Below are 26495 nucleotides of genomic sequence, written 5' to 3'. Positions count from 1 at the left end.
GGGGTCTTGATGCTGGATAATGAAGAAGGCAGTGAGGTGCACCCAGTATGCTTTCTCCTGCCGCTTTTCCTTTGGCAACGCTGTGCCCTCCATTTGGAGACACTTCAGCTAAGCTTATGGCCATACTTCAAGATTCACCTTGATTGACTCCTCTGAGAGGGCTTCCCTGCCTCTAGTTTTTTGGTCCTTCTGATTGTTCATGGAGGATCTTATTCTGTAATTTCCCGGACACTGATTTAGCTCCGTATTCTGTGCATTTTAAACAGGAGAGGTTCCGCAAATGTTCAGTATAAAGTGCCCCAATGATGAGCAGTGTGTCTGTGTGGGATGAGGGTGTGGGATGAGGGTGTGGGGTGAGGAGGTCAGGCAATTAGGCCAGACCCCGAAGAGGGCACCAGCACTGTTAAGAACAGCAACCTGATGTTCACGGCAGGATTCTCTCGACTGGACTACAACGACCAGAGGCAGAGAAATAGACTACAGTTCCCAGAAGGCTGCGCGACATGTAGGCAGTCCGGCACCCTCGCGAAACTACGTGGTAGGCGGAAACAGTGGGAAGGGCGGCTGAGATATCGCGATGTTTGGGGCCGCCCGAGAAGCGTCAGGCGTGCGTGAGGAACCTAAGGGGATTCGGAGGCTGTGTCCTTTCCGCCCGGCGGTAGGGAGACGCTGGGAACTTCGCTGACTGTCGGTCCGCGACTGTTTGTGCGTGACCTTCCTTTGGCCCGCTCGCGCGCGTGTATGTGTGTGAAGGCTGTGAGTCCGCGGGGGTGTATGACCTCAGTTTCCTATCTCTGCTCGTGAAGCTCAGCTCGCCACTGTGGGTTGGCGGCTGTGTCTGTGTGGGCAGTGTCGAGCCTTTAGGACTGTACTTACCTGTCTGCCGGCGCATTTGGGACCTCTTCCTGGCTCGAGTTGGGAGTGGGGGATTTGTACCTGTGTTCTCACCCCTGCTTTGTGCTGCACTGCGACTGTTCAGTGCTGTTTAAACTAGTTTAAAAGGTAGTCCCATCAGTTCCCCTTATTTTTAAAATTGGTAAAATAGAAAAAAGGAAAGCCTTGGTATGTTGGATCCGCCTAAAAGTGCTGATGGTTTTTAAAATTAGATCCGCCTAAAAGTGCTGATGGTTTTTAAAATTAGAATGAGGCTAAATTTTGCCAAAGAAAAACTTCCTACTGTCCTTTAAAGGCCTGTACCAAATGATAATCAGGAGAGATTGCTGTAGTTGAACTGGTGAATGTCTTGGGAGCCGGGTTTTTCCCCCACATCTCTGGCAGTGGCTGTAACTAGCTTGCTAGTAGGCTGTGTGTGTGACTATGATACTTAGTTAATATACAATATATAGCAATATAACAATATATTACTATATAATATGTTATATACAACGTATATTAATGTGATACAGAAATATATAATATATACAATATATATAATAAAAATATATCATATACCCTATAGTATATGTATATATCCTCAACATGTGGACTTGAGGAGTGCCTAAATGGGATTACAGAAGCTGCAGAGTCAAACATGCCTGCTTCTAGTGGCAGAGAAGAGCAGTTTTAGCAGAAGTTCGTTGCCTTACCTTGGGGACAAGGATTTAAAGTGCCCTATGCCCTTTTAATGTCTTTGGATTGGGGAGCAGGGTGACATTTTGGGGAACTAGAAGTTGCTCATTATGAGGGGGACAGAGTAGAGTGCATTGACTGTTGGGAGATAGGGCCAGAGCAAAAGCTTGGGGCCAGGAGTGAGGGGCTTTGACATTAAATTGAAGGTTATAATCTCTTAATGGATCCTGGATCCCTGTTCCCCCAGTCTTACATGTTTGGTTCTGCTTTGTTCTAGGTCCCAGCCCCTCACTGTTCCTGTGTTGGGCAGTGTTTGTACTGTCTGGCTGTTTTTTAGCCCTAGTTCTGTGAGGCTCCATATATTCCCCTATTGTGACTGGCAGATATTCTTGAAACCTTTATTTAACTCTGCCTGCCCTAATTAAACTCAGCAGAGGAGACTTATACATCACAAGCTTGCCATAAGCAAGCTCTGGCTCTGCCTTTTTTTTTTTTTTTTTTTTTTTGAGAAAGAGAGCAAGAGAGTGCATGAGCAGCAGGGGGAGGGGCAGAGAGAGAATCTTAAGGAGACTTAATGCTCTTCGTGTAGCCTGATGCAGGGCTCGACCATGGGGCTCGATCTCATGACCCTGGGATCGTGACCTGAGCTGAAGCCAAGAGTCCCACACTTAACCTTCTGAGCCACCCCACCCAGGTACCACTGTCTGGTCCTGTCTTTCTAAGGGATGGAGAACCTGCCATTTTTCTGGTTGTGGCTTACCAACATGACTGATGTCCTGGGAGCCTGAGGCTCAGTAATCATAGTCTTCAGCCCTTATAACCTCTCTGTGATAACTTTCTGCTCAAGATTTCCTAGGAGTCTAGCAAAGCCCAGAAAAATCAGGCACTGTCTACAGCTATCTTGGCTGTGCAAGTAAGTAGGTGGTTCTAACAGGAACTGGCTAGAGTAACACTTACTAGTTTGGGATTTGATCTTTTGAGAATGAACATAAAGACTGCTAGTTATCACATGTCACAAGACTGTTAGGTTGAACCAGTTTGACCTTGCTTTCAAATGTTGGTTAAATTATCCACTTTCTGGTACTCAAGTACTTCTTCCCCTACTCCCCCAACACCCAACCCACATACACTTTTCTCTGAAGGTAGGTAGGCTTTGGTCCTTATTGGTCCTTAGCAAGTCTTGCTCAGCAGGCTAAGTTGTAAATCTTGGGCTATACCACCCAGTGTGTGGGGAAGTAATTGAAATCCCCAACATGGCTTCATGCCATAATTTTTTTTTTTTTTAAGATTTATTTATTAGAGTATAAACAGGGAGGAGCAGAGGGAGAGGAAGAGAGAATACTCAAGCAGACTCCCTGCTGAGTGTGGAGCCCCTTACTCCGGGCTCAATCCCAGGATCCTGAGATCATGCCCTGAGCTGAAATCAAGAATTGGCCACTGAACAAACTGAGCCACCCAGGCGCCCTGTTCCCTCGATTTAACTGATGGCTTTCAGTAACCTGTTTCTTAGGAATGATACCAGCTTGATGTAGAGGAGGTTTATGGGCTGCAGAGATGAAGTTCAGCCTCTGGTTTGGCAGGAGTCTCCCTGTCCTGGCACCAGTGAGCTGGGGTGGGATGGGGTCGGGGTTTGAGCTTTAGCAGATAGGCTTCCCCAGAGAGTCAAGAATGCCTCCATGGCCTACTGAGTGTGCTCATCAGTATGCTGGTCTGGGAAGGGGCTGGCTGATAGGCCCTCTAGACCTTGCCATGGGCTGAAATAGGCTCCCCAAGCTCTGGAGTAGACTCGTGTCTGGTTTGGGCATGCAAGGCCCTGGCTGAGGCCCTGATTTAGAGCAGAGACTGAAACAGAGCTAGCAAATGGAACTTCGGGGGTGTCTTGCTCTAGGGAACTGGTCTGTGCTTAACTCCTGCTGATTAATCCCCGGGTCTGGGCCTCTGGGAGATCTTTCTGGGCAAGGGCTCATGTAGGTGTGTGCCTGAGGCTTGAAGGCAGATACTGGGTGAAGAGGCCTTCAGGAACCAAGGAGCCTCTGGAGTGAAGAGGAAGCCCCTCTGGGTGTGCAGCCTCAGAGGTAGCCTCTGGGTGATTGAGATAACTTCCTCCTTGACGTTTGCCTTGGTTTCCCCTCCTACTGCTGATTCTGCCCGTTTTGAGTCATCTCGCAGGACTCTTTTACTGAGAGCCCTTACCTCTGTCTTTCATACATTGACTCAGAAGTTTCTACTGGAAGGAGCTTCAGAGATCACCTGGTCTTACCTCTGTATTTTTCAGATGAAGAGACAGGTCCAGGGAGGGAAGTCTGTGAGACAAGGTCACACATCAGCTCAGGAGCACAACGATGGATGGGGTCCAGGGCTCCTGATGTACCAGCTGGGCTTCTGTGCCAGTGTCCTGTGCCCCACGCCCACCCTGCTTCAGAAGGTACAGTTCATTATTCCTCCAGCAGTGGTTCAGGCCCTAGCAGGTGCCTGGCTGTTGGTGATTAGACCTGGTCATACATTCAGGGAGATGCTGGTGGCAGTGGTGGTGGTGGGGAAGTGAAGAGGGAGAGGCAAGGAAACACGGAAAAAATGGAATCACTAATTATTACCAGGCACGTGCATCCCAGAGAAAAGCCTATCTCAAGTGATTTCGGGTGTGACTCCTGTCTTCTCAACTCATCTACAGATTCCCCAAAGGCAGTGTTGTGTCTTGAAAAATTCCTATGCCCAGTGCTAGATGTTATTGGCCCTCAGTGATTGTTGCTGATGGAGTGGGCATGTTTTGCTGGCCCAGCTTGCAGAGTGTAGGTTTTGGTGTGTCCATCAGCTGTATTATCTGGGACACTCACTCCTAGCAACATCTGAGGGCCAGAGGTAAAAAACCCAAGCAGCTGGTCCCACAGGAGTGGCCAACATGCTTGTTTCGTCCTGGGCTTAGATTTGTAGAGGGGTGTCCAGTTTGATCTCCAGGGACGGGGACAAAAAGGTAAATGTCTTCACTCCCCGGATCATCTGAGTCTTCCTGTTGCTTCGGGTTTCCCACCTCTCAGGCATCTCTGAACCCATGCCATTCAGTCCAGCGTCCTCCCGTCTCCACCTTAGGGCCCCCTCCACACCTGGCACCAGCACTACCCTTCTAAAATGAAAACTCACCTTGGCCCTCACCACCCTTCACACTGCCCTTGACCTCATTGCAACCTTACCTCCTGCCACCCCCTACCTCCCATCAAACTTTAGCCTCACTCCTAAGCTGTTCCTTGTTCCCCAAACTTGCCACCCTCCTTAGGCCTCTTCACCTTTGTGAGATTTTCCCTTCTTGCATGGTTATTTCCTTCTTTCTCTGGGAAACATACTGGTCCTTCAGGACCCAAGCTGTCCTTGTTCAGGTCTCTGACTTCCTCAGATGGTTAATCCTGAGCAGCTACAGCCCCCAGTAAAGACCTTCCTCAACACTGGGCCGAATTACACAGTACCTGACCTCATCAAATCGTGTGCTCCCAGCCACTGGGGCTGCTTACCCCTCAGTAACCCCAGCATCTGGCCCAGGGTCCTCAAGACAGTTTGGTTGAACATATGAGTGAAGTGGGTGCCCCTTACTCTGCTTTTAGATTTTAAGTCCTGACAGAGCCTTGTGGAGGCCCGTCCTGGCAGGCTCCTGAGATTCGAAGCCATTAGATCCCACATGGAATCCAGTGCCTCGTGTCCAGCTGCTGCACCCTTGGTGAAGAAACAGTTCCGTGTTCTCGTTGGTGTCACTGGGAGTGTTGCAGCCCTGAAATTGCCTCTTCTGGTGTCTAGGCTTTTGGACATTCCTGGCGTGAGTATGCTTATTAGCCAGTGTGGCAGTCTGATGGTGGAGAGCTTCTGCTCCTGGGGCCAGGCCATTTTTATGCAGTGCACGGGTTTTTTTGGTTAATGATGGTGTTTTTGGAAGCCCTCCATGTGCATTAGTGTGTAGTAGGGGAGGCAGGAGACAGTCCAGTATAACTGAGAGCTAGATGAGAGGGTGTGGACAGTGAGAGGGGAGACTTGGAAAGGAACACTGTGCTGAATGGAGGGTTTGGGTTCCCATATGCTGACCCTGGTTCCCTGAGATGCTGGTGTGGGAGGAGGCTGGCTGGAAAAGTGGGGGTTTATAGGAACACATTTGCAGTGTCCCCTTGCTGCCTTGGGTGCCCCACCCCCACTTCATCTTGAGCACCGTGGCTCTGTTCTCCCTCCTTGTTAGATACCGTGGCTGTCCTATCTGCCTAGATGCACTGGAATGTCAGGGGTACCCTGTTGCCTGCAGCTCTGGTTTCAGACTGCTCCTTCAGGTGTTCAGAGATGCTGGGGCACCACAGTGTATTGGGGGTGAGGGAAACCTCCATTTTGATCAGTTTTATATATATATATATATATATATATATATATATATATTTTTTTTTTTAAGATTTTATTTATTTATTTGACAGAGAGAGATCATGAGTAGGCAGAGAGGCAGGCAGAGAGAGAGGGGGAAGCAGGCTCCCTGCTGAGTAGAGAGCCCAATGCACGGCTTGACCAGGACACTGGGATCCTGGCCTGAGCTGAAGGCAGAGGCCCAACCCACTGAGCCACCCAGGGGCCCCTATATTTATTTTTATATATTGAGGTCCTGGGGCAGATTTTTCATCGGGAAAAATTCAAGGCTTTAAACAATGCGAAAGCCAGCAACTACTGACCTCATTTCCTTGTCTGGTCTTCAAGGTCTGTTGAACTCCCACTGCCTACACTCCACTCTAATGGCCCTTGCTTTGGCCTGGCCCCTGTCAAGCTGTGCTGTTGTCCTATTCCTCTGCCTCTCTAAATTCTGCACAAACACTTTACAGGGAAACCTTCCTGGCTTGCTTCAGCCCATGTGGCATTTTCTCCTTCCTTTTAAAACTAATTTGATGAGGGTCACCTGGCTGTCTCAGTAGAGCATGCGACTCTTGAGCTCCAGGTTGTGAGTTCGAGCCCCACATTGCGCATAGAATTTACTTAAATAAATAAAATACTTAAAAAAAAATAACCCAACTCATTTGATTTTTTTTTTTTAAAGATTTTATGTATTTGTGTGAAAGAGAGCTCAGAGGGAGAGTGAGAAGGAGAAGCAGACTCCCTGCTGAGTAGAGAGGCCAAATTAGGGCTCGATCCCAGGATTCCCAGGATGCTGAGATCATGACCTGAGCCAACAGCAGAGGCTTAACCCACCAAGCCACCCAGTCACCCTCATTTGATGTATTAAAGAAAAACCTGAGATGGGCTGTAAGGTGGTAAAAACAGGGTTTATTCAGAAAAATTACCACAATAAGGGAAAGAGACCTCAGCAGAGAACTGGGCTTGATTCCAAATACAACAGGGAAAAGTGGGGGTTTATAGGCAAGGAGCAGGTGGAGGGCAGTGGATGGAAAGTTACTAAGAGGAAGTATCAGGAGTAAGGAGGGTTCTGGCTAACTGTCCTGACAGGATTCTTGGTGCAGGCAGGCCAAGGTGACCCGTCATCACGTGGGGGTTGTTGAGGGTTGAGGAGCCCTATGAGATACCCAGGCTGATCAGATAGTGAGAGTGGGGGATTCTGGCCAAACCTGCTTAACAGGAATCTTGCTCTTAAGGATCAGGCCCCAGGATGAGCCTAGTCAAAAAAAAATGGTGCAGGGGCGCCTGGGTGGCTCAGTGGGTTAAGCCGCTGCCTTCGGCTCGGGTCATGATCTCAGGGTCCTGGGATCGAGTCCCGCATCGGGCTCTCTGCTTGGCAGGGAGCCTGCTTCCTCCTCTCTCTCTCTGCCTGCCTCTCTGCCTACTTGTGATCTCTCTCTGTCAAAAAAAAAAAAAAAAAAAAAAATGGTGCAGAGAAGCCTGAGTAGAGTTTGGTCTGGGAGAGAATCTTGAACAGGGTGTGGGGAATCTTAGGTTGGCTTTGACATTGCTCGCGCTGTTGCACATCACTTTCGTGTAGTGCACTGCTGGGGCCCAGGCTGCGCTTTTCCTTGTTATCTGTGCGCCACCTTATGTGGTTGCACAGGTGCTTGTATCAGTGTGTCCAGCAGGGGGCAGTGCTCCCTTGCAGATGACCATGTCAAGGCTGAAGGCAGGGGTGAGCAATCTCCCCCTCACTCCCTTACTTTCCCCAGACTTACAGTGAGAAAGTCAGCCCTTCACCCTACCCCTCATACTGCCACAGCAATGAAGCAGGCAGCCAGGGATGCCACCAGGCCAGAAGGGAGGAAGGAGGTGAGTCTCGTGCTGCTGGGCAGCACACCCCCTGTGGCCTGGTCCCTCTCCCCCGCAGGCCCAGTAGGAGCTGGCTCCCTAGACCTGTGAGAGTGGGAGGCCTGGAGGCCTGGAAGGGCTTGTTGCAGCAGTGACAGCCTCTGTCCCCTTGGGAGGGAGTGAGCCATGCAGTTCCCTTTTCCCATAGCCCCAGAGCAAGTGAATTTCCGGACTGGGGGTGGGTGGGGGCAGGGCGTCCTATCCCAGGAAACAGATGGGCAGCCTCAGAGCTGGGGGAAATGGCAACTCCCCCATTTCCTGCCTCCCGTGCAGCCAGTATTTATAGGGGTGTGAGGAGGCTCTCCAGCCCACCTCAGGCCCTGGCCTTCTGAGGGGGACAGGCCTTGTCTGGAACAGGAACTTGGCTCTCCCTCTCTGGCTGTGAAGTCAAGCTGAAAGTCCGGCAGCCAGAAAGGCACTGACCTAGGAGGGAGGACTTGGAGCCTGCTTTTCGAATTTAAAATTAAGGTGATTACTGCCACCCATCCCCTCAGGCTCTTGTCCAGGCTTGGGGAGGGGACACAAAGTTTGTCATCAGCTAGGCACAGCTCCTGGCACACAAAAACACTTGCCAGTGTTTGTTTCCTGTCCTTCACCCTCTCCTTTCCCCTTATGTCCTTTGGGCCAGCCACATGGGGAGGGGAAGGGGTTGTTGGGGTTGGTGAGACAGCCCATGTTAGGAGAGCTGCTTCTGTGGAGTTCATCTGCTTCTGTGGAGGGGCCCTCTGCCCTCTCACTTCTTGGCTGGCTCATCCCACAGGTAGAATGGTTCTCCAAGGAGCCTGGGTTTGCTTGGTAGAGTTCTTGTGAGGTGCAACCAGAGGGGGGTCCTTGCTTGGCCTGATGCCGTGGCCTCCCCACACCCCTGATGGTACTGATCACCCAATTGCCCTCTTTTTCTGGGTCACCCGCAGGAGCAGTCTTTGTCCCTTGGAACGGTCCTTCTCAGCTGTTTGCCTCCATCATGGAATCACACGCTCAGGGCTTTTCTGAGTTCCCGAGGCATTTCTAGATTTGGACCTGCAGATGTGCAGCTGAAGGCTGGGCCCCGGGGAGCTGGGTGATGCCACACATCTGGCCCATAACTGCAGGTGTACCTCATCTTACCGTGCTCTGCAGGTACTGAGGTTTCTTACAGATTGAAGATTTGTGCCAGTCCTGGGTCAAGCAAGTCTCTTGGTGCCATTTTTCCAACAGCATTTGCTCACTTTGTGTCATTTTTTTGGTCATTCTCCTCATATTTCAAACTATTTGATTATTTGTTATGGCGATCTGTGGTCGGCGATTACAACTTGCTGAAGGTTCAGATGATGGTTATCCTTTTTTTTTTTTTTTAAGCAATAAACTATTTTTATTTTTGTTTATTTTAGGGAGGTAGGGGAGGGGCAGACGTAGAGAGAATCTCAGGACCTGGGGGCTGGATCTCACAACCCTGAGATCTGAGATCGTGACCCAGAGTGGGATGTTCAACCGACTGCACCACTGAGGTGCCCCACAGTAAACCACTTTTAATTATTAAGGTATGGTCAGAAGTGGGGGAGGGAGAGTGAGGAGTTCTCCAGCCTGAGAAGGCACTTTGAGACTGAAAAGTGAGCCGCTCCATACCGTTACAGGGATTTATTCAGGGGAGCTTGCTGAGGAGCCAGAGGGCAAGCAGGCTGGCTGGATGACTGGCAGTGCAGGCACCGTGCGGCTCTTCTCTTTCAAGTTGGTACCTCAGTCTACAGCTTTTATGGAGTGAAGGGCGTGGGGAGGTCAATGAGTCCTTCTCTAGTGTGGTGCTGTCTGTGCATCCCTTCAGGGAAGGTCAGAACAAACATTCCTGCATTCTGGTGAGGCAGACGTTACCCACCACAGGGCCTGAAACACACCGTCTGGAGGGAGGGCACTGCTCGGGCACGAACACGGTGGAGAGTCCGGTATGGGGTTGGTGTTGTCAGCACCCCTCCAGGTACACTTGCTGCTTTCTTCAGACAGAATGCTCTTGCGCATGTGAGAGACTACAGTATGGTGCAGTATGGGATGGTATGACTTTTATATGTGCTGGGAAACCGAAGAACTTACTTGGCTAGTTTTATTGTGATATGTGTTTCATTGCAGTGGTCTGGAACCAGACTCGCAATGTCCCAAGGTAGGTCTCTATTCCTCACTCACTGGTGTGTCCAGGCATCCCAGGGCAGCGGCTGGCTGGAGCCAGGCCAGGAAGACTGTGGAGGGTTGCAGGAGAGGGGTGGATGTGTCCTCAGGACTCACATGCCAGCAGGTGGGCAGAGAGGCCACCGCCAAGAATCCTGGGATGCTTTCTGTAGTGGGGGAAGTTTGCTAGTGGGGGCCTGCTGTACCTCAAGAGAGGCATCTGCATAGAGGATTTCTTATGTTGTCTTTATGGCCTTGGTCTTCTTAGCCCTGCAGGGAAGTGGGGGTGGGTGTGGGTAGGGTACTAAAATAACCCTTCTCCAAGGCCTATTCTGGCACTAGTGGTGGAAGATTCTAGATGCGAGGCCAAAAGGAATAGATCCTGAAGGCATCCCGAGAGAAGGTCCTGGGATGCAGGAGCGTCAGGGCATTTGCATTTCCACAGTTATCATGGCACTGGGGGGCGGTTCCGTCTGGGCATCCTCTCACTTTGGGGAAGAAGACACCTTGCTAGCTTTTGCCCCGGCAGGGGTCAGCAGGGGTACAGCCAGCTGGGGATTTCTAAAGGTGGAGAGAGTCTCCCATCTGGGGAGCTGGCAGGACAAGGTTAAGTTTCTTTCTTCTTTCTCTTTAAAAAAGATTTTGTTTATTTGTTGGAGATAGGGAGAGAGAGCAGGAGCAGGGGGAGGAAGAGGGAGAAGAAGCAGATTCCCTGATGAGCAGGTGGTGGGGGGTTGCTCGATCCCAGGACCTTGAGATCATGACCTGAGCTGAGACAGACACTTAATCAACTGAGCCACCGACGTGCCCCAAAGGTTAATTTCTAGATTGCCTGTCAGGACATTCACCGCGGTCAAGGGTGAGGGAAAGAAGGTCCCACTCATATGCAGTATGAAGTAAATTCGGCTTCTCTGGAGGACCATTTGGCAATGTCTAGAGAGAGAGTAAGTGTTCCTAGCCCTTGATTCACCCATAGGTTTGACTCCTGTAGGGCACAGAGATTCACCGTGTGTATGGGGATGTTCATGATAGCATTGCTTAGCGTTTCAAAACAAAACCAAAACTGGAAATAAAATGTCCAAGGATAAAGAGCACTCTGGTACAGTTTCGGTCCAGCCTTGTGAAGGATTAAGGCAGCGATTCAGAAGGCCTGGATCTTGGTGTTCATGCGATACAGTCCTCAAGATAGAGATGAAATGGGCCTGGGACAGGAGTTGGCAAACCGGGGCCAAGAGGCCAACTTTGGTCTTGTTACCTGCTTTTGTGCTTTTGTATGGTCTGTGAGCTAAGAATGCTTTTTACATTTTTAAGTGGTTGAAAATTAAAAACAGTATTTGGAGACACATAAAATTATGTGAAATTCAAATTTCAGTGTCCATAACGTTTTTGCTGGAACACAGCCCCATGTTTATCTAAGTATTGCCTAGGATTGCGGTCTCTCGCTCCTACAGAATCGAGTAGTTGTGTCAAAGCTGAAAATAGTGTCTGGTCCTTTAGAGAAAATGTATGCTGACCGCTGGCATATTGAATGGTTCCTTTATATGTTCACATATCTGAGTTACTGCCTACACATTTTCCTCTGGAGGTTGTCACCTTTGCGTGGGAAAGGAGGGTGGGAAGGGAGACTTGGATTTTGTATCATTCTGTTCAATCTTCGTTTTTTAACCTCTGTGTATATTTATTTTTAAAGTCAGTGGGACTCTTGGTGGGAAAATTATAGAACATTCTTTGTAACTTTATGCTTTTTTTTTTCTTTTCTTTTTTTTAATGCTCACTGAGAAAAGGAAGTAGGAGAAACAAGGCCTGGTTTGAGGTTTTCCTCTCTTTCTGGGCAGGGGCTACCTGCCTGCCCTGTGGTCCTGTTGTGGAAACTGGTCTGTTCAGCAGTGCCGCTCTGAGGCATTTACTTAGGTTTCTGCTGGTTTGGCCAGCCCCTTCGGTCCCTGACCAGCCCCTCCAGGGAGTGAACTCTGTATTCTGCCTTTTGAGTTCCATTCTTGAGAATTTTCTCTAGGTGGGGAAGGGCACAGAGGGATTGGCAGCTCAGTCCTGCTTGAATGGCAGGAAGGACTGTTGAGACCAGAACACTAGCTCCCCCAGGAGGCCCACTGGGAGGCTGATGGAGAATGGTTTTCCCCACAGCGCCTGGTGGGAAAGGGCAAGAGGGCTGGGACGGCATAGTGAGCTGGATGGGCCCCTTGAAGGCCTTGTGGTTTAAATGTCTCATGGCTCAGACGAGGAAACCAGGGCCAAAGAGGAAGAAGGATTTGCCCAAGACCTGCCACCCTCCCTCCCCGAGCCAGTGAGCTGGCAGAACTGGTGGTTGGGGCCAGGTTTCTTGACTCCTGTCAGCAAGTGAACTTGAGGAGCTGGGATCTGGAGCATAGGCATTCTGTGCTCAAGCTCATCATGGCTGTGAGGATGAGAATTTCCAGGACACTGTGGACTCTTACCTGGTTCACCTTGCTTCACGGTCAAGGTCATAAATACCGCACCTACTTGTCAGACTGAGTCCTTGCTGAGGGGAGCGTTCGTATCTTACCAGCTGTGTGTAGGCTCAGTAAATGTTTGACAAGTCAAGACATCGGGCACCTGGATGGCTTAGTCAGTTAAGCATCTGCCTTCAGCAGAGGTCATGGTCTCAGGGTCCTGGGATCGAGTCCTGTCCGTGGGGGCTCCCTGCTCAGCAGGATGTCTGCTTCTCCCCTTCCCTCTGCCACTCCCCTCTGTGGCCCCCTTGTGCTGTCTCTCTCAAAGAAATATCAAAAAAAATTTTTTTAAAGATTTTTAAATTTACTTATTTGACAGAGATCACAAGTAGGCAGAGAGGCAGGCAGAGACAGAGGAAGCAGGCTCCCTGCTGAGCAGAGAGCCTGATGTGGGGCTTGATCCCAGGACCCTGGGATCACGACCTGAGCCGAAGGCAGAGGCTTTAACCCACTGAGCCACCCAGGCGCCCAAGAAATAAAAATTTAAAAAACATTATGAGCTGGAACATTATGAGTTGGGACACCCACTCAGTCAACCAGAACCCCTCAGGAATTTTTAAATGAGGCCTCCTACTCCACAGCTCCCCACCCTATGTGCTGACTCCTCTGGGCACCAAGAGTCCTTTTTCCTAGAGTATACCCACCACCCCCAAGCTCAGGTTCGTGCCAGCGTCTGGGCTGGTTCCCAGGCTCTGGGCACAGCCACTGTCCACACTGGTCAGCTTAGTGTTAGAGGCCTCTGCTGTGTATGCTAGCCCAGAGGCCTGAGTCACCAGAGCTCCAGGTTCCTTGCCCTGTGGCAGTGCAAAGCACGGCGGGTGCTTCCTCTTTGGAATCCTCCGAAGCCCCCGTGATGCTGTCATCTCCTGCCGTACTAGAAACACCTGCTCTTTTTGGGCCACTCAGATGGAGGTTCCAGCTGTGTCTCTCCTTTCCTTATATATGCTAGAACTGTGCTATCTAATATAGTAGTCATTAGCCACATTTAAATTTAAATTATTAAGATTAAATTAAACCAAAGCTTCAGTCCCTCAGTCATATTAGCCACACCTCAGGTGTTCAGTAGCCACATGTGGCAAGTGGCTGCTGTACTGAGCGGCACAGATGTGACATGTTTCTGTCACTGCAGAGTTCTGGTGGATAGTCCTGTAGAGAGCTGGTTCTCACCTTGGGCAGCTCTGTGTCCCAGGGGACATTGGACTATGTTCAGGAACGTTTTTGGTTGTCCTACTTGGACAGGGGTGCTACTGGGTCCTGGTGATAGTAGTTAGGGGCCAGAGATAGGGTGGGAGGTGGAAGTTCAGGTCATGGGCTTTGTCTCATCTGATGGCTATGAAAGTGCTTTCATAGTCCCTTTGGTTGTTCCTTTGGTTGTCTGCCCCAGAAGCAGCCTGGGCCAGACTAGGCCTGACAGTAGATACAGAGGTATCACTCCCAAATCTGTTTCCATTTCTCCCTCCTTGATTCTCCAGGAACCGCAGATGGGATTGCTAATGTACCTTCAGCAGAGAAAAGGAAATGAGACTTGCCAACTGGTTTCTGGAAGGAACGTTATAAATGCCAAGCCAAATGCGGACAGCTTATATGATAAGGTCTGGCCAAGCCTTGGTCGTGTTACACAAAGAAGTTCAGGTTTTATTTATTTAATTATTTTTAAAGATTTTATTTATTTATTTGACAGAGAGAGAGATCACAAATAGGCAGAGAGACAGACAGAGAGAGAGATGAGGAGAAGCAGGCTCCCTGCTGAGCAGAGAGCCCTATGTGGGACTCGATCCCAGGCCCCTGGGATCATGACCTGAGCCGAAGGTAGAGGCTTAACCCACTGAGCCACCCAGGTGCCCCGAAGTTCAGGTTTTAAATATTAGATATTAGGGATGCCTGGGTGGCTCAGTTGGTTGGACGACTGCCTTCGACTCAGGTCATGATCCTGGAGTCCCGGGATCGAGTCCCTCATCGGGCTCTCAGCTCCGCGGGGAGTCTGCTTCTCTCTCTGACCTTCTCCTCGCTCATGCTCTGTCTCACTTTCTCTCTCTCAAATAAATAAATATTTAATAAATAAATAAATAAATAAATATTAGATATTAAAAACTCTTGGCAGGGTTCTCACCAGGGGACCAAGCACAGAGCTGCCTTTCAGAACTCTCCAGTGTGTGGGAGCTTGTTTTAATCCCAGTCCTGTTTCTATCAGGACCCGTGATGGGTATAAGAAAGCCAAAGCGGGTTCCTGCCCTGACAGAGCCCCTTGGCATTTGCTAGGGGAAGGGTCAGGTTAAATGAATAAGTAGTCTGAATTATTTAGTATTTCAGAAGGTAACACAACATGTCCTTCCCCCCCCCCCCCTTTTTAAGTATATGTGCTGCCAAAGCGAGCACTCCTTTTTTTTTTTTTTAAAGTGTGTGCAAACCCAGGGCCTAGTCCTTGGCTCCCAGGACATTTGGCAGAGTGAATGAAAATGAAAGAACAAAGCCCATAGGGCTGATGAATTAGATCAAGTGACATCCCTCTAAAACCAGAAAAACGGGCTTGGGCCTGCTGGACGGCACGAGGGTCAAGTCACTGCCAAGAAGAGGTAGCTGCTTCAGTGGGGTCAGGGGACGGGCATCAGGAAGGATTGGCTCATCACATACTCTTCACATTACTCTTGAGGTAAAGACATTGGCCCCAGGAAGCTCCCTGACAATGACTGTGTAACCTGGGAAGGTAGCCAGAGAAGGATGGACTTAGAGTCTGAGGGGAAAAGCTCAGAGGGAAGAGTTCAAGCAGGGGCCCCAGGTGGGAGGCTCACCTAGATCTGTGGTTTGAACTCTCTAGGGGCTGGGGGAGGCTCAGGCCATGAGGGGGATGCAGGCAGAGGTGAGAGGGAGGAGGGCCATTACCAAACTGGGAATATTTCTCACTAGCCCTAGGCATAGTCCTTTGGAGAACTGACAGGCAGTTTGGAATTAGGGAAAGCAGGGGAACTAGATCTTCAGGAAGTAGCTTTCAAGATTTCAGAATAGAGGACGAACTGGAATATTTTTTTTAAGATTTTATTTATTTGATAGAGCATGCACAAGCAGGGGAAGTAGCAGGGAGAGGGAGAAGCAGGCTCCCTCCTGAGCAGGAAGCCTGATGTGGAACTCGATTCCAGGACCCTGGGATCGTGACTGGAGCCGAAGCAGATGCTTAACTGAGCCACCCAGGCACCCCTGAACTGGGATATTCTTTTTTTTTTTATTTTTTTAAGATTATATATTTATTTATTTGAGAGAGAGAGAGACAGAGCTTGAGGGAGGGTGAGTCAGAGGGAGAAGCAGACTTTCCACTGAGCAGGGAGCCCGATTCGGGGCTCGATCCTGGGACTGCAGGATCATGACCTGAGCCAAAGGCAGACGTTTAACCTACTAAACCACCCAGGTGCCCCTGAACTGAGATATTCTTGTTTAGGGTAGTTGGGAAGCTCTTAGAGACAAAAGATAGCGGTGTCCAGAGACCGATGTGTCTATCTGGGAAGCTTTCTGTTGAAGGAGATTGGAAAACAGTTAAATGGAAAGGAGGACATGTAGCTAAAAATGGAGGTGGCCCAGAGGCCACCCAGAGTGAGCAGAAGCTTGCCCTGAGACTCAGGATGACCAAGGGCTGTTACATACATTTGGGAAAGGAACAAGGGTTATGTCCCATTTTTGTTTCCGTCTTTTGAGCTTGAAAAAGCAGGACAAATGGTGATAGAAGGGACTTGAACCCAAGTTGGGCGGCTCATCTCCTGGGCAAATTTCTGTTTGGTTGGTGGCCTGCAGGATGGGTGGGAAACAGCAGAGGGCCTGGGAGCTAGAGACGATATATCTCCATTTATCAAAAAGGCAAATTACCATATACAGGGTCTGCGAACACTTAGAAAAGCTCTTAGAAACTGGTAGTCACTGGGGCTTGATCAGGCTCATTGAGAACAAGGCCTAACAATTTCAGGGTTTTTGTTTTGTTTTTTTGTTTTTGTTTTTTTTTGGACATCAAAGTACTTCTGGGGGGCGCCTGGGGGACTCAACTGGTTAAGCATCTGCCTTCGGCTTAGGTCATGATCCCAGGGTCCTAGGATTGAGCCCCAAGTTGGGCTTTCTGCTCAGTGGGAAGCCTGCTTCTCCTTCTCCCTCCTGCTTGTGTTCCTTCTCTCGCTGTCTTTTTCTCTGACAAATAGATAAAAATCTTAAAAAAAAAAAAAAAAAGTTCGGGGTTGAGGTGAGGCCCTTATAGAGTCTTAGGATCTGGACCATCTGATGGTGATGTCAGCATGTTAAGCCCTGAAAGATCCCATTTTGGGAGGGTTTGTTCTTGATTCCTTCCCACCTCTCACCCCCACCCCCACGGACCTTAGGGAAGAGCTCTGCTCTGGTCTTTGTTCTGTTCATGATTTGGTTCATGTCTCGGGGTAGGGATGGAGGGCTCCTGATGGTGGTGCTGGCTAAGAGCGGGACTGAGATGTTATGAACTCTCTGTGGGCTACGTCTCAAGGTGGAATTTACCAGGGAAGTGTGACAGACTGCAGTTGGGACCAGAAGAGTATCTATGTAGGTACAGGCTGGGGTTTGCGGCTTAGCAATGTGGTGAGGAACTCTTTCGAGCTTGCTGATTGTAGACCCCCCCCCCCCATATGTCAGCAGGAGGGTGTGGCCTCCGGAAGAGGTGCTGTGGGCCCAGGCTCCACAGACAGACACTCAGCAGGTAACAGGGACATGATTCTCTGGTCCCCTGATCCTGATCAAATGTCAGTAGGGAGGCAGAAGAGATGGCTCCTGTCTCAGACAGGATGGAATGGGAGATTCCATTCCATTTCTTGTCTTTCTTTTTAAAGGTTTTATGTATTTATTTGACAGACACAGTGAGAGAGGGAACACAAGAGGGGGAGAGGGGGGGTGGGAGAGGGAAAAGCAGGCTTCCCGCTGAGCAGGGAGCCCAATGCAGGAGTGGATCCCAGAACCCTGGGATCATGACCAGAGCTGAAGGCAGGCACTTAATGACTGAGCCACCCAGGCGCCCCACCATTTTTTCTTCATGTTTTATTTTTAAGTAATCTCTACACCCAACGTGGGGCTTGAACTCATAACCCCCAAGATCAAGAGTCACATGCTCCACTGACTGACCAGCCAGGTGCCCCAGTATATCCTTTTGTTTTAAATGTGTCTTTTTAGACACGTTTTGATATGATTGAGGGTTTTAAAAAATTCAGTATGAGAGTCTGAATCAAATGGCAGTAGGGAATTTAACTCATTATATATTACTGGCATAACTGTTATGTTAGGACTTAGCTTCTGCTGTCTTAATACCATCTCACATACTTGTCACGTGTTCTCTCTGCTCCTTTTTCCCTTTCCCAATCCTTTATTATGTAACTTGAGTTTTTTGCTGGTTTGAGAGTTACCTGTTCTTCTGGTTACCTCTAACTTACCATTCCCATCTTACCTTGTCACTGTTTTGTGTCTTGAGAGTCTCAGCACTACCTTGCCTCCCTCTGCTTTCCCTGCCTTTGCTGATCCTGTGTCATCTCTCCAGGCCTGGGTTCTGTGGAGAGAAGGCAGCCCTCTTCATCCGCCATCTTGTTCAGAGCTGTCCTGGAGGGGCCTCCAGTGCTCAGTGGGGGTTTGGTTTAAATGACCTTTAAAAAGGTCACTGAGGTTTTGTGCAAGTTCTGGGGATGGTAGATTCTAAGGGAGAGTGAGGGAGAGGGGACCTGTCTGAGAGCTCTCCAGTGGAGCTAGGAATAGCAGACCTTCTGAAGTACCACATTTTGCTGCTTCAAGACATCTGCTTCTGAGCCCCAGCTTCGCTCTACGGGCTGTGTGGAATGCTGTCATTCATTGTTGCAGGACAGGCAGGACACAGATGAGGAGGGGGGCCTCCATGAGACCATAGGGAGGGATGGGGCTACTAGGAGTTGGCATGGGCATGCCCCATCCCAAAAGGTAGCCATGACGCAACACTGCCATTATCAAGGAGGAGTGTGGGCTCCAGGGTGTCAGAGTTTAGTTTTTCAAGAGAAGCCAGGAAATTGGATTTTCTTTGTGAAATCTCCCGATCTGTATATATTGGCTCAAAAATGTTTATAACCTCATGCAGGCCACGAAGCATGTCTGCAGGCTGGATCTGGCCTACGTGCCACATAGGATTCCTGTTCCAGCCAGCTGATGAGTCTGTCCTTGTCATCCTTGACTCTTCCATCTCCTGGATAAATGTCCCCTAGAGATGTGATTTTCTGTGTCCTTCCCCTCCCAGCCACTTCCTCGGAGCTCTTTTCTCTGCCAGCGTGTTAGATGAACACGGCACTTTACAAATAATGGCAACTGGTTAGTGCTGTCCGCACTATGGTGCGCCGTTTTTCACGGCCGTCTAGTCTGCCAGGCGCCTTAACCATTCCCCTGTTTGCATTATGAATTACTTGTGACCGAGGAGTGTGAAAGTAAACGTCATTCTTGCCCCACGAGTGTAGGGTGGACGGGTTTAGTTTTCCTTGAGTCTGTCTGCAAGTAGAGCCCACGAGGCCTTGTTCCTAGAAGTCCGAGAAGGGACTCTGACTTGTGTTCTCGCTGGGGCATGCGGCAGAGACTGTGTGCCAAGCCCCAGCGCCCAGTGCCTTGGCCTGCAGAGGGCAGGGTTGCCGTGTGGGTTAGAGCTCAGGACCTGTAAGCCTTTTTGGGGGTGGCCCCTCTTTGCCCTGCATTCCTTCCTGTCTGCCTCTGCCCCTAGAGCTGAGTGGCAGGAGCCTGCCGCTTTATAGGCACTGGGCAGTTGGTGACTCATTCCTCAGCAGCCCCTCAGATAGGGAAGTGAAACGGCCACATCTGGTGGGGGCTGACCTTTGGGTGACATCGGAAGTAGCTATGCAAACATGGGGCTCACTGCCGAGGAGGGAGAAGTCTTTTCCACAGCACTTGCCTGGCCTGGCCCCGTGTGGCCTCCAGGCCCGTGGCTTTGGTAACAGTTTCCTTTCCCTTTCCCTCCCCGCCTCCATTTTTCTCTCGGTGACAGCTGGAAGTAGCAGTGGTCACAACTGAGAGAGCCAGACATTTCTACAGCCCCCAGGACATTCCTGTCCCTCTCTACAGCGACGCTGATGAATGGGAGGTCAGTGCATGGGGGCCCCAGGGCCGAGTTCTCTCTACCAACAGGGCAGGAGTGCCCTCCCCACAGCCTGTGGTCCCAGAGGCCAGAGCAGACGGACCAGGCTCACGTCAGTGGTCAGGGCCCTCTGGGCAGAGGCAATGAGGAAAACATCTGTCTAGCTTCTGGCCTGCGGGAGGCCCGACGTCTCCTCCCACCCCAGGCTGAGTTCAGCCCTGGCCCTGGGCCTCAGGTTGAATGTCCTTGTACTTATCTGGGCTGATGAAACCACAGAGGAGCTCTGTTCCCACCACCCCTGTCCACGTGGCTCCCAGTGTCAGGGCTGTCGAGAGTGCCTTGCTTCCCACGGCCACAGGGTTTTGCCTCTGCTCTCCCGCAGAGGGCCAGGCACTGCCGGCTCACCAGACATCGAGTGTGGGCCTCACAGGGGTGCCCTGCCAGGCATTTTTAAACATTCTCAGCCTAGAACATTTCTGGCTGGCCTGTCTTCTCCACCCCGCCCCCTCCATTCTCGCCACCCCAGAGCCCTTCCCCTGGCTTGGACAACCCAAGCATCCGCCTCAAGCAGACAGGCCAGGAGTTCCCTGCCAGATGTCAGTTCTCTTGAAAACCAAACCATAAAGGGAATAGCTTGGAGAGACAAGGGGCGTTTGTTTCCTTGGGCCTGGTTTCTCTCAGGCTGTTGGCTCCACAGCCAGTGCTCCCCAGCATAGCTGTGAGAGGGAACAGCAGTAGACTTGGGCAGGCCTTGCCCAGGTGGTCTCCCTTGGTTTCCCATTCAAGTTTCTACCTGGCCTCATTGCCCCTCACCCCCGCCAAGCTTTCTCCCTCTCTCCCCCATTTCCTTCCCTCTGCCAGATGTGGAAGTGCCGATCCGACCCTGTTCTTCACATTGACCTGCGGAGGTGGGCCGACCTCATGCTGGTGGCTCCTCTTGATGCCAACACCCTGGGGAAGGTGGCCAGTGGCATATGTGACAACTTGCTTGTGAGTGACTCTGCCTTCCTCCCTCCCTGGGCCTCACTGCTGGTTTGCTGAGCTGTAGACTGCCTTTGTATGGGGTTCTTGCCATGGAATTCTTTTTATGGTGGACTGATTTGCCCGGGACACTGTCCCCTGGACTCTCTCCCCTCCACCTGGTGTCAGCGTGTTCCAGCTAGTGGGCAGACGGATGGCGTCAGCTTGTGTGTGCTCTCTGAGGGGGTCTACCTCTCACCCGCCCCTTGGTGCTCAGCTCTTCTCCCTTTGTCCCTCATTCATGTGCTGTCCTCGATGTGCTCTTCCATTGTTCTCCATGCCCAGCCCTGCTGCCTGTCCCACTTGGCCCTGTCTTCTCCCCAGGATCTGGATATCCACATGGGGAATCTGATAAGAGTGTTTACTTCCTCATGGATCTCTTGTACACACTTATCTCTCCTGTAGCATTGGCCACAAGGCAGAAATGTGGTTTTCCTGTGTGTTAGGGAAAGCTTAGAGGGGAAGGAGAAGAAAGGCTGGATGAGAGGAGCCAGCTGATGGCTGGTGGTGGAGAGGAACAGAAGTCCAGCTGCACAAAGTGGGGATTGTCATCGGTCTGAGGGACCTCCAGGAAGCCGTTGTCCTAAAAGGCCTGTTTATATGATCCTCCTGGGAAGGTGTGTGATCTCTCTCCTGCCTCCTCTCCATTATTACCCCGCTTCCCTCACTCATTGAGCGGTTCCCTAACATGAACCAGGCCCTGTGATTGGGGACACACAGGACACGGGGCTCCCAGTTTGGAAGGAGAAGGCTTTTGGTTACACATGCAGGTGAGAAGGGAGTATGCTTTGGTGTGTGTGGTACAGTCTTTAGTGACCCCAGGTGGTGCTTTGACAGTGGACACGGCTGGGCATATAGTAAGTGTTCAGTAAATATTTACTGTATGTAGGAGGTCATCAGTCACTCTGCTTTGGCAAAGAGCAAGGAGATTTTCAGAGTTCAGTAGAATAAAGAAGTGAATAGTGAAGCTGGGTCAAAATGTTGGGGGTCTGATAGGAGGTTAGTCTCCTTGAATGCTAATTGATGAGTACGTAAGGCACTTCTCGAAGAATCTGCTAGTGATTGAAGCGTCATTTGAATAAGAGCCCAGGGTGACCAGAAAAAGAGTGACACACGGATTCTGCAGCCAGGAGCAGGGGTAGGGCAGTACAGAGAAGGGCGAGTCTGGGGTCAGTATTATTCAAAAGGCTTCCCAGTGAGGCTGGTGCATGGCTGACTAGGCAGTTGGAGCAGGGAGGCTCCTGGCCACTTCCATCTTTGGAGGCCTGAGTGGTGTGTGCCCTGCACCATCTCAGCAGGTCTGCAGGCTTCCCACCGGCCGGTCAGCAGCGGCTGATATGATGGAAGTACACTGACCTCTAGGAGGTGTGCCCCAGGCTGGACTGGCTCTCGGAGGGCTCTTTTCTTCCCCTGCAAAGCTTTGCTTCCCTTTTTCCTTCAAAGCTGCCCCCTGCTCCATGAAATCTTCAGGGCTCCCTCTTCCTGAGTTGGCTGAGCAGTGTTATATGTTCCTAGGACCAGTCCCCAGGCCATTTGCCTCAAAAGGTTTCACTTGAAGGCATACATATTTCAAGGAATTACAAATCCCATGGTTTATTTTATTTTATTTTTTAAAAATTCTATGTATTTGAGAGAGAGTGGGTGAGAGAGAACAGGAGTGAGGAGAGGGGCAGAGAGTGAGGGAGAAGCAGACTCCTCCCTGAACAGGAGCCCAGTGTGGAGCTCGATTTCGGGACCATAGAATCATGACCTGAGCCGAAGGCAGACGCTTAACCGACTGAGCCACCCAGGCGCTCCTCTCATAGAGTTTAAACTGTCATCCTTGCTCTATGGCTCTGTCCTCAATCAAAGATGTTTTGTCCTTTTATCCCTGAAAACATGACCCTGCTGTGCCCTTCCATCAGATCCCCTTTCCAGTGTCTAGAACCCAGGGTACCGGTAAAGCAGCGTGCTAGGTGTGAACCTGTGCGCCAGGCCTCTGGGCCCTTGGCGTGGGTGAGGTGTCTCTCTAGCCAGTCCTCTGGCCTACTCGGGCCCTGGCCCCTTCTTTGTGCTAAATAGCCAAGCAGAGGGCTTCCTGGCTGGCTCAGCTGGTAGAGTGTGCAGCTCTTGATCTCAGAGTCATGAGTTTGAGCCCCACACTGGGTGTGGAAATTACTAAAAAAAAAAAAAAAAAAGCCAAGCAGAACCAGAAAGAGGAGTGACTTTCCTGGGTCACCAGTCTAGCTGGGCACTTGTCTCAATCGGGATCTAGGCCTTCTCTCCTCCCAGGCAGCTTCCCAGGGGCAGAGCTTGAGGTACTGATTGAGCAGAACACTGACCAAACAGAAGTGACCATGGGAACTGTTGCCTCCTCTCATCCCTCCTGCTGCCAGAGGTTCAGACGAGCTGTGGTTTGTCCGGGAAGGGCTGAGTTGCGAGGTGAGGTGGGAAGAGCTAGAGAGGCGTGGAGGTATTGGGTTTGTCCTCTGGTTGTTGGTGTGCTTTGCTTTGACGACGCTTAGAAACCCCAAGCCAGCCCTGACCACACTCCACACGCAGACAGGCTCCTCTAGGTAAGTTCGTTTTATAGATGCAGCAGGTGGCACAGGGCCAAAAGGAAGTGGGACTGAAACTGTCCATTCAGCCTGGTTGCCACATTGAGACGACTTGGTGGGAAACAGACGCTGGTATCTGGGACTGCACAAGCAGCCAGTCCTGAGGCTGCAGGCCATCCCACTTCCTTCCTGTCCCTAGGAGAGGGCCAGGGCACTGAGAGGGGCAGGCATCGGCTCGGTCCTGCTCATGGCATTGTTTTCTGAACTCCCCCCACCCCTTCCTACATGGGCTGCACTTCAGGGAAGGGGTGTGCTGACCATTGTCTCCCCAAGGGGCCCACAGCTGGGGAGGGGGTACCAGAGCAGTCAGGGCATAGGGGAGCACCCTCCTGGGGGGCCCCAGGGCTTATTTCTCCCCCAGGCAGCCCCTGGCCCAGGGAGCCTGTGCTTATAGTAGTAATAGGAGCTACTGTCTTGGGAGCCTGTCCTTGATGCCAGGCCCTGCATGAAGAGCTTTAAGCATTTCCAGCCTCTGTCCTCACAACCACGCAATGAGGGGGGCATTTGCAGAGAGGAGGCTAAGACTCCCAACCTTAAATTACTCCTCCAAGTTCTCATGGCTTGAAGTAGGAGTAGATAGCACAGTCGGGATTCGAACCCAGGTCTGTGATTTGGCAACCCACTGAGCAGGCGGGTCCCACTCACAGCTTCTCTGGTGTATGACTTGGTGAGATGGCCTGGAACTCGGAACTCGGGAGGTAGTGAGGCTGTGTGGGATAATGGCAGATACCATGGGGTGGCATGCAGAGTTCTGTGCCCTGGATTGTCTCCATGGGACCTTGGGGAGTGCAGCTTTTCTGTCCGGGACCCAGAGCAGCTTCCTTACAGGGTCATGGTGAGGTGCGTGGGGTACTGCGTAGAAGAGGATTTTTGTCACGTTCAGGTGTTCTCACTGCCCAGTTTTAGTCCGGCCTCGAAGTAGAGCTGGTGTTGGGGTGGATGGGCCCCAACCAGTGAGTAGTCTGGGCCTTTGCTTTGGGGGTAACTACTGCCTGGGCTGGCTTCTGTCTGGGAGGTGTGTCCCGCAGTGGAGAAGCCTTGTGCTTTGGCTCGGAGAGAGCATTCTGCAGAGGAGTGGGGGTCTGCGTGGAGGTGGCTGGGCTGCTGCGAGGGTTGGTGGAGGACCTTTTCTGTATCAGGCCCCATGCCAGCACCCATGGGGAGGTGGAGAGGCTGAGGAGACATGAGATTGGCGGACACGGACGAGTCTCACCCAGTCATCCCCGGCCCATGGCTGGCTGTTACCCAGAGGATGGTGGGTGGGATTGGGAGTGCTGGGGAGGGGTGGCAGGCAGAGCAGCAGGCACCCGCCTGCCACACCCCGGCCCTTCTCCACAGACCTGTGTCATCCGAGCTTGGGACTGCCGCAAACCCCTGCTCTTCTGCCCGGCGATGAACACCGTCATGTGGGAGCATCCCATCACTGCTCAGCAGCTGGGCCAGCTCAAGGCCTTCGGCTATGTTGAGATACCTTGTGTGGCCAAGAAGTTGGTGTGTGGAGACCAAGGTGCGCACCTGGCCAGGCTCATAGGCCCTCCCTGTGGCCCTGGGTCGCAGAAGGGCTCAGCTCCAGGGTCAGATCTGGGTCGGCATCGCAGTCTGTTGTGACCTTGGGCAGAATTGTTCTCTGGGCTCCGTTTTCTTGTCTGGGAAATGGAAGTCATGATTCCTCTCAGACTTGGGAGGATTAAATGAGATGTCAGGTGCCTGGTGTCCCTGGCACACTGCCCGTATGCAATTCCGGACGGCTACTGCGACTCTTCCCGGGGCCTGACCTGAGGGTGCCTCAGAAGGGATTAGATGGGTCTGGCTCCTGCAGACATGGTCCTGGCCTTCAGTCATTGGGCTTTGGGTGGAGTGCTCAGGCGAGCATTGAGCAGGGTGGCTTGGGGCTGGGCCCTTGCCTTAGTCTGCAGGCCATAGCAGAACCTTACTCCCTAGGTCTGGGGGCCATGGCCGAGGTGGGCACCATTGTGGACAAAGTGAAAGAAGTCCTCTTCCAGCATTGTGGCTCTCAGCAGAGTTGAACCCAGGATTTCTGTCATGTGTATCGCTCTGCACTCAGCGTGTTTTCAGGCCAAGTTTATGAAGAAGGTGGACATTGGCATAATATGGTGAAGACTCCTGTGTTTACTGGGGGGTCTGGCCTGGTCCTGCTCCAGAGCCTCCCTGGGGGCCTGACTGGCCTCAGGTTCAATGAGACCAAAGGCCCAGGCCCCAACTTCTTTCCAGCTGAGAGATGCCTGCTTTCCAAGACCCTCCTTACCTTTCCCTGGGATTGGCACAGCAGGCTACTGTATGTCCCTGTGCTCTGGGAGGGGGACTGAGGGATGACGGAGAAACCGTGGTTCTCCCTGGTGCCTGGGAGCCACTTCAGCTCCTCGGTGGGCTGCCCCGGCACTGTGCAGTCAGGGCAGCCTGTGATTGGCAAGACACTGAGATTCTCCATAAACCATGCGGTGAGATCGGTGGGGCAAGGGGGTTGCCAACTGGGGAATAAAGAGTGACCTTTAGAGGAGTCTGTGTCCTTCCTTTACCTCTGTCTTGGTCTCGGAGCTCAGGGGCATTGCTTGGTGTGGCTGGGGAAGGGTCAGGGCTGACAACTGACTGGCGTGTCTTCCTGCCAAGCTCATATGGGTGGTTGAGGGCTCAGAAGCCCGACAGACTCTAGTTGAAATCCCAGCTCTGCCATGTGTTAGCAGTGGGACTGTGGCTCAGGGCCCAGCCTTTCTGACTCTGGCTTTCCACATCTCGGTTATCCTGCCCTAGTGGAGTTGAGAGATTAAACGAGGTTATGTGTACAAGATACCCACCTCCCTGCCTCTTACATAGTAAATGTCAACTAAAGGGAAGTTAAAGCCAAATACATATCATACCAGTGAGCTTTGCTTAACATTTACTGAAACAGATCCTCTCATTTTGGGAGAAGTAAAATCCCCAGCCCTAAGCTGACGGGGCCTTTATGCAAATGACAGCCACACAGCCGGCAGGGTTGGAACCTGCCCTTACTTCCTGATGTCTTCATCAGCTTTGTTGCACCTGAGACTGGGACCTGGGTGTCTTGTGCCTCCCCTTCAACACCACCCCGTGGTACACAAGAGTGTGGGAAGTAGACTCCGGAGAGAAACATGTTCTGCCCTAGAAAACCCCACCACCCTGTCTCTGACCTCACGGCTGCCTGGTTGCTGCATTGGGGAGAGGCTTGTGTGCCTATTTGGAGCTGTGGTTGGGGCTGGCTTCCTGCCTGCCGGGCCTGGAGGGTGTGTGGGCACTCCATGCATGCCCCTGGACCCCTGAGGGTAGAGATTAACCTTTGAGGGGCACCAGTAAGCCTCC

General features: G+C 51.4%; 1 protein-coding gene across 7 annotated transcripts; it reads left to right on the top strand.

Moving 5' to 3' along the window:
* The first annotated feature begins 545 nt into the window (after window positions 1-545).
* PPCDC (phosphopantothenoylcysteine decarboxylase) lies at window positions 546-25672 on the top strand. Of its 7 annotated transcripts, none has more exons than XM_059180346.1 (7): window positions 546-705; window positions 3845-3994; window positions 5163-5371; window positions 19453-19548; window positions 20404-20532; window positions 24498-24666; window positions 25101-25672. In XM_059180346.1, the coding sequence occupies exons 3-7, from the start codon at window positions 5237-5239 to the stop codon at window positions 25184-25186; spliced, it is 615 nt and encodes a 204-aa protein (XP_059036329.1). In that variant the 5' UTR covers window positions 546-705; window positions 3845-3994; window positions 5163-5236; the 3' UTR covers window positions 25187-25672. The 7 variants fall into 7 exon arrangements, with proteins under 7 accessions (XP_059036329.1, XP_059036334.1, XP_059036330.1 ...); XM_059180347.1 differs by having other exon boundaries at window positions 583-739; XM_059180348.1 differs by having other exon boundaries at window positions 583-756.
* Window positions 25673-26495: the final 823 nt, after the last annotated feature.

The sequence above is a fragment of the Mustela lutreola genome, chromosome 7 (assembly GCF_030435805.1).
Source record: "Mustela lutreola isolate mMusLut2 chromosome 7, mMusLut2.pri, whole genome shotgun sequence".
Taxonomy (NCBI): Eukaryota; Metazoa; Chordata; class Mammalia; order Carnivora; family Mustelidae; genus Mustela; species Mustela lutreola.
This window is presented reverse-complemented; position numbering and strand designations above follow the sequence as displayed.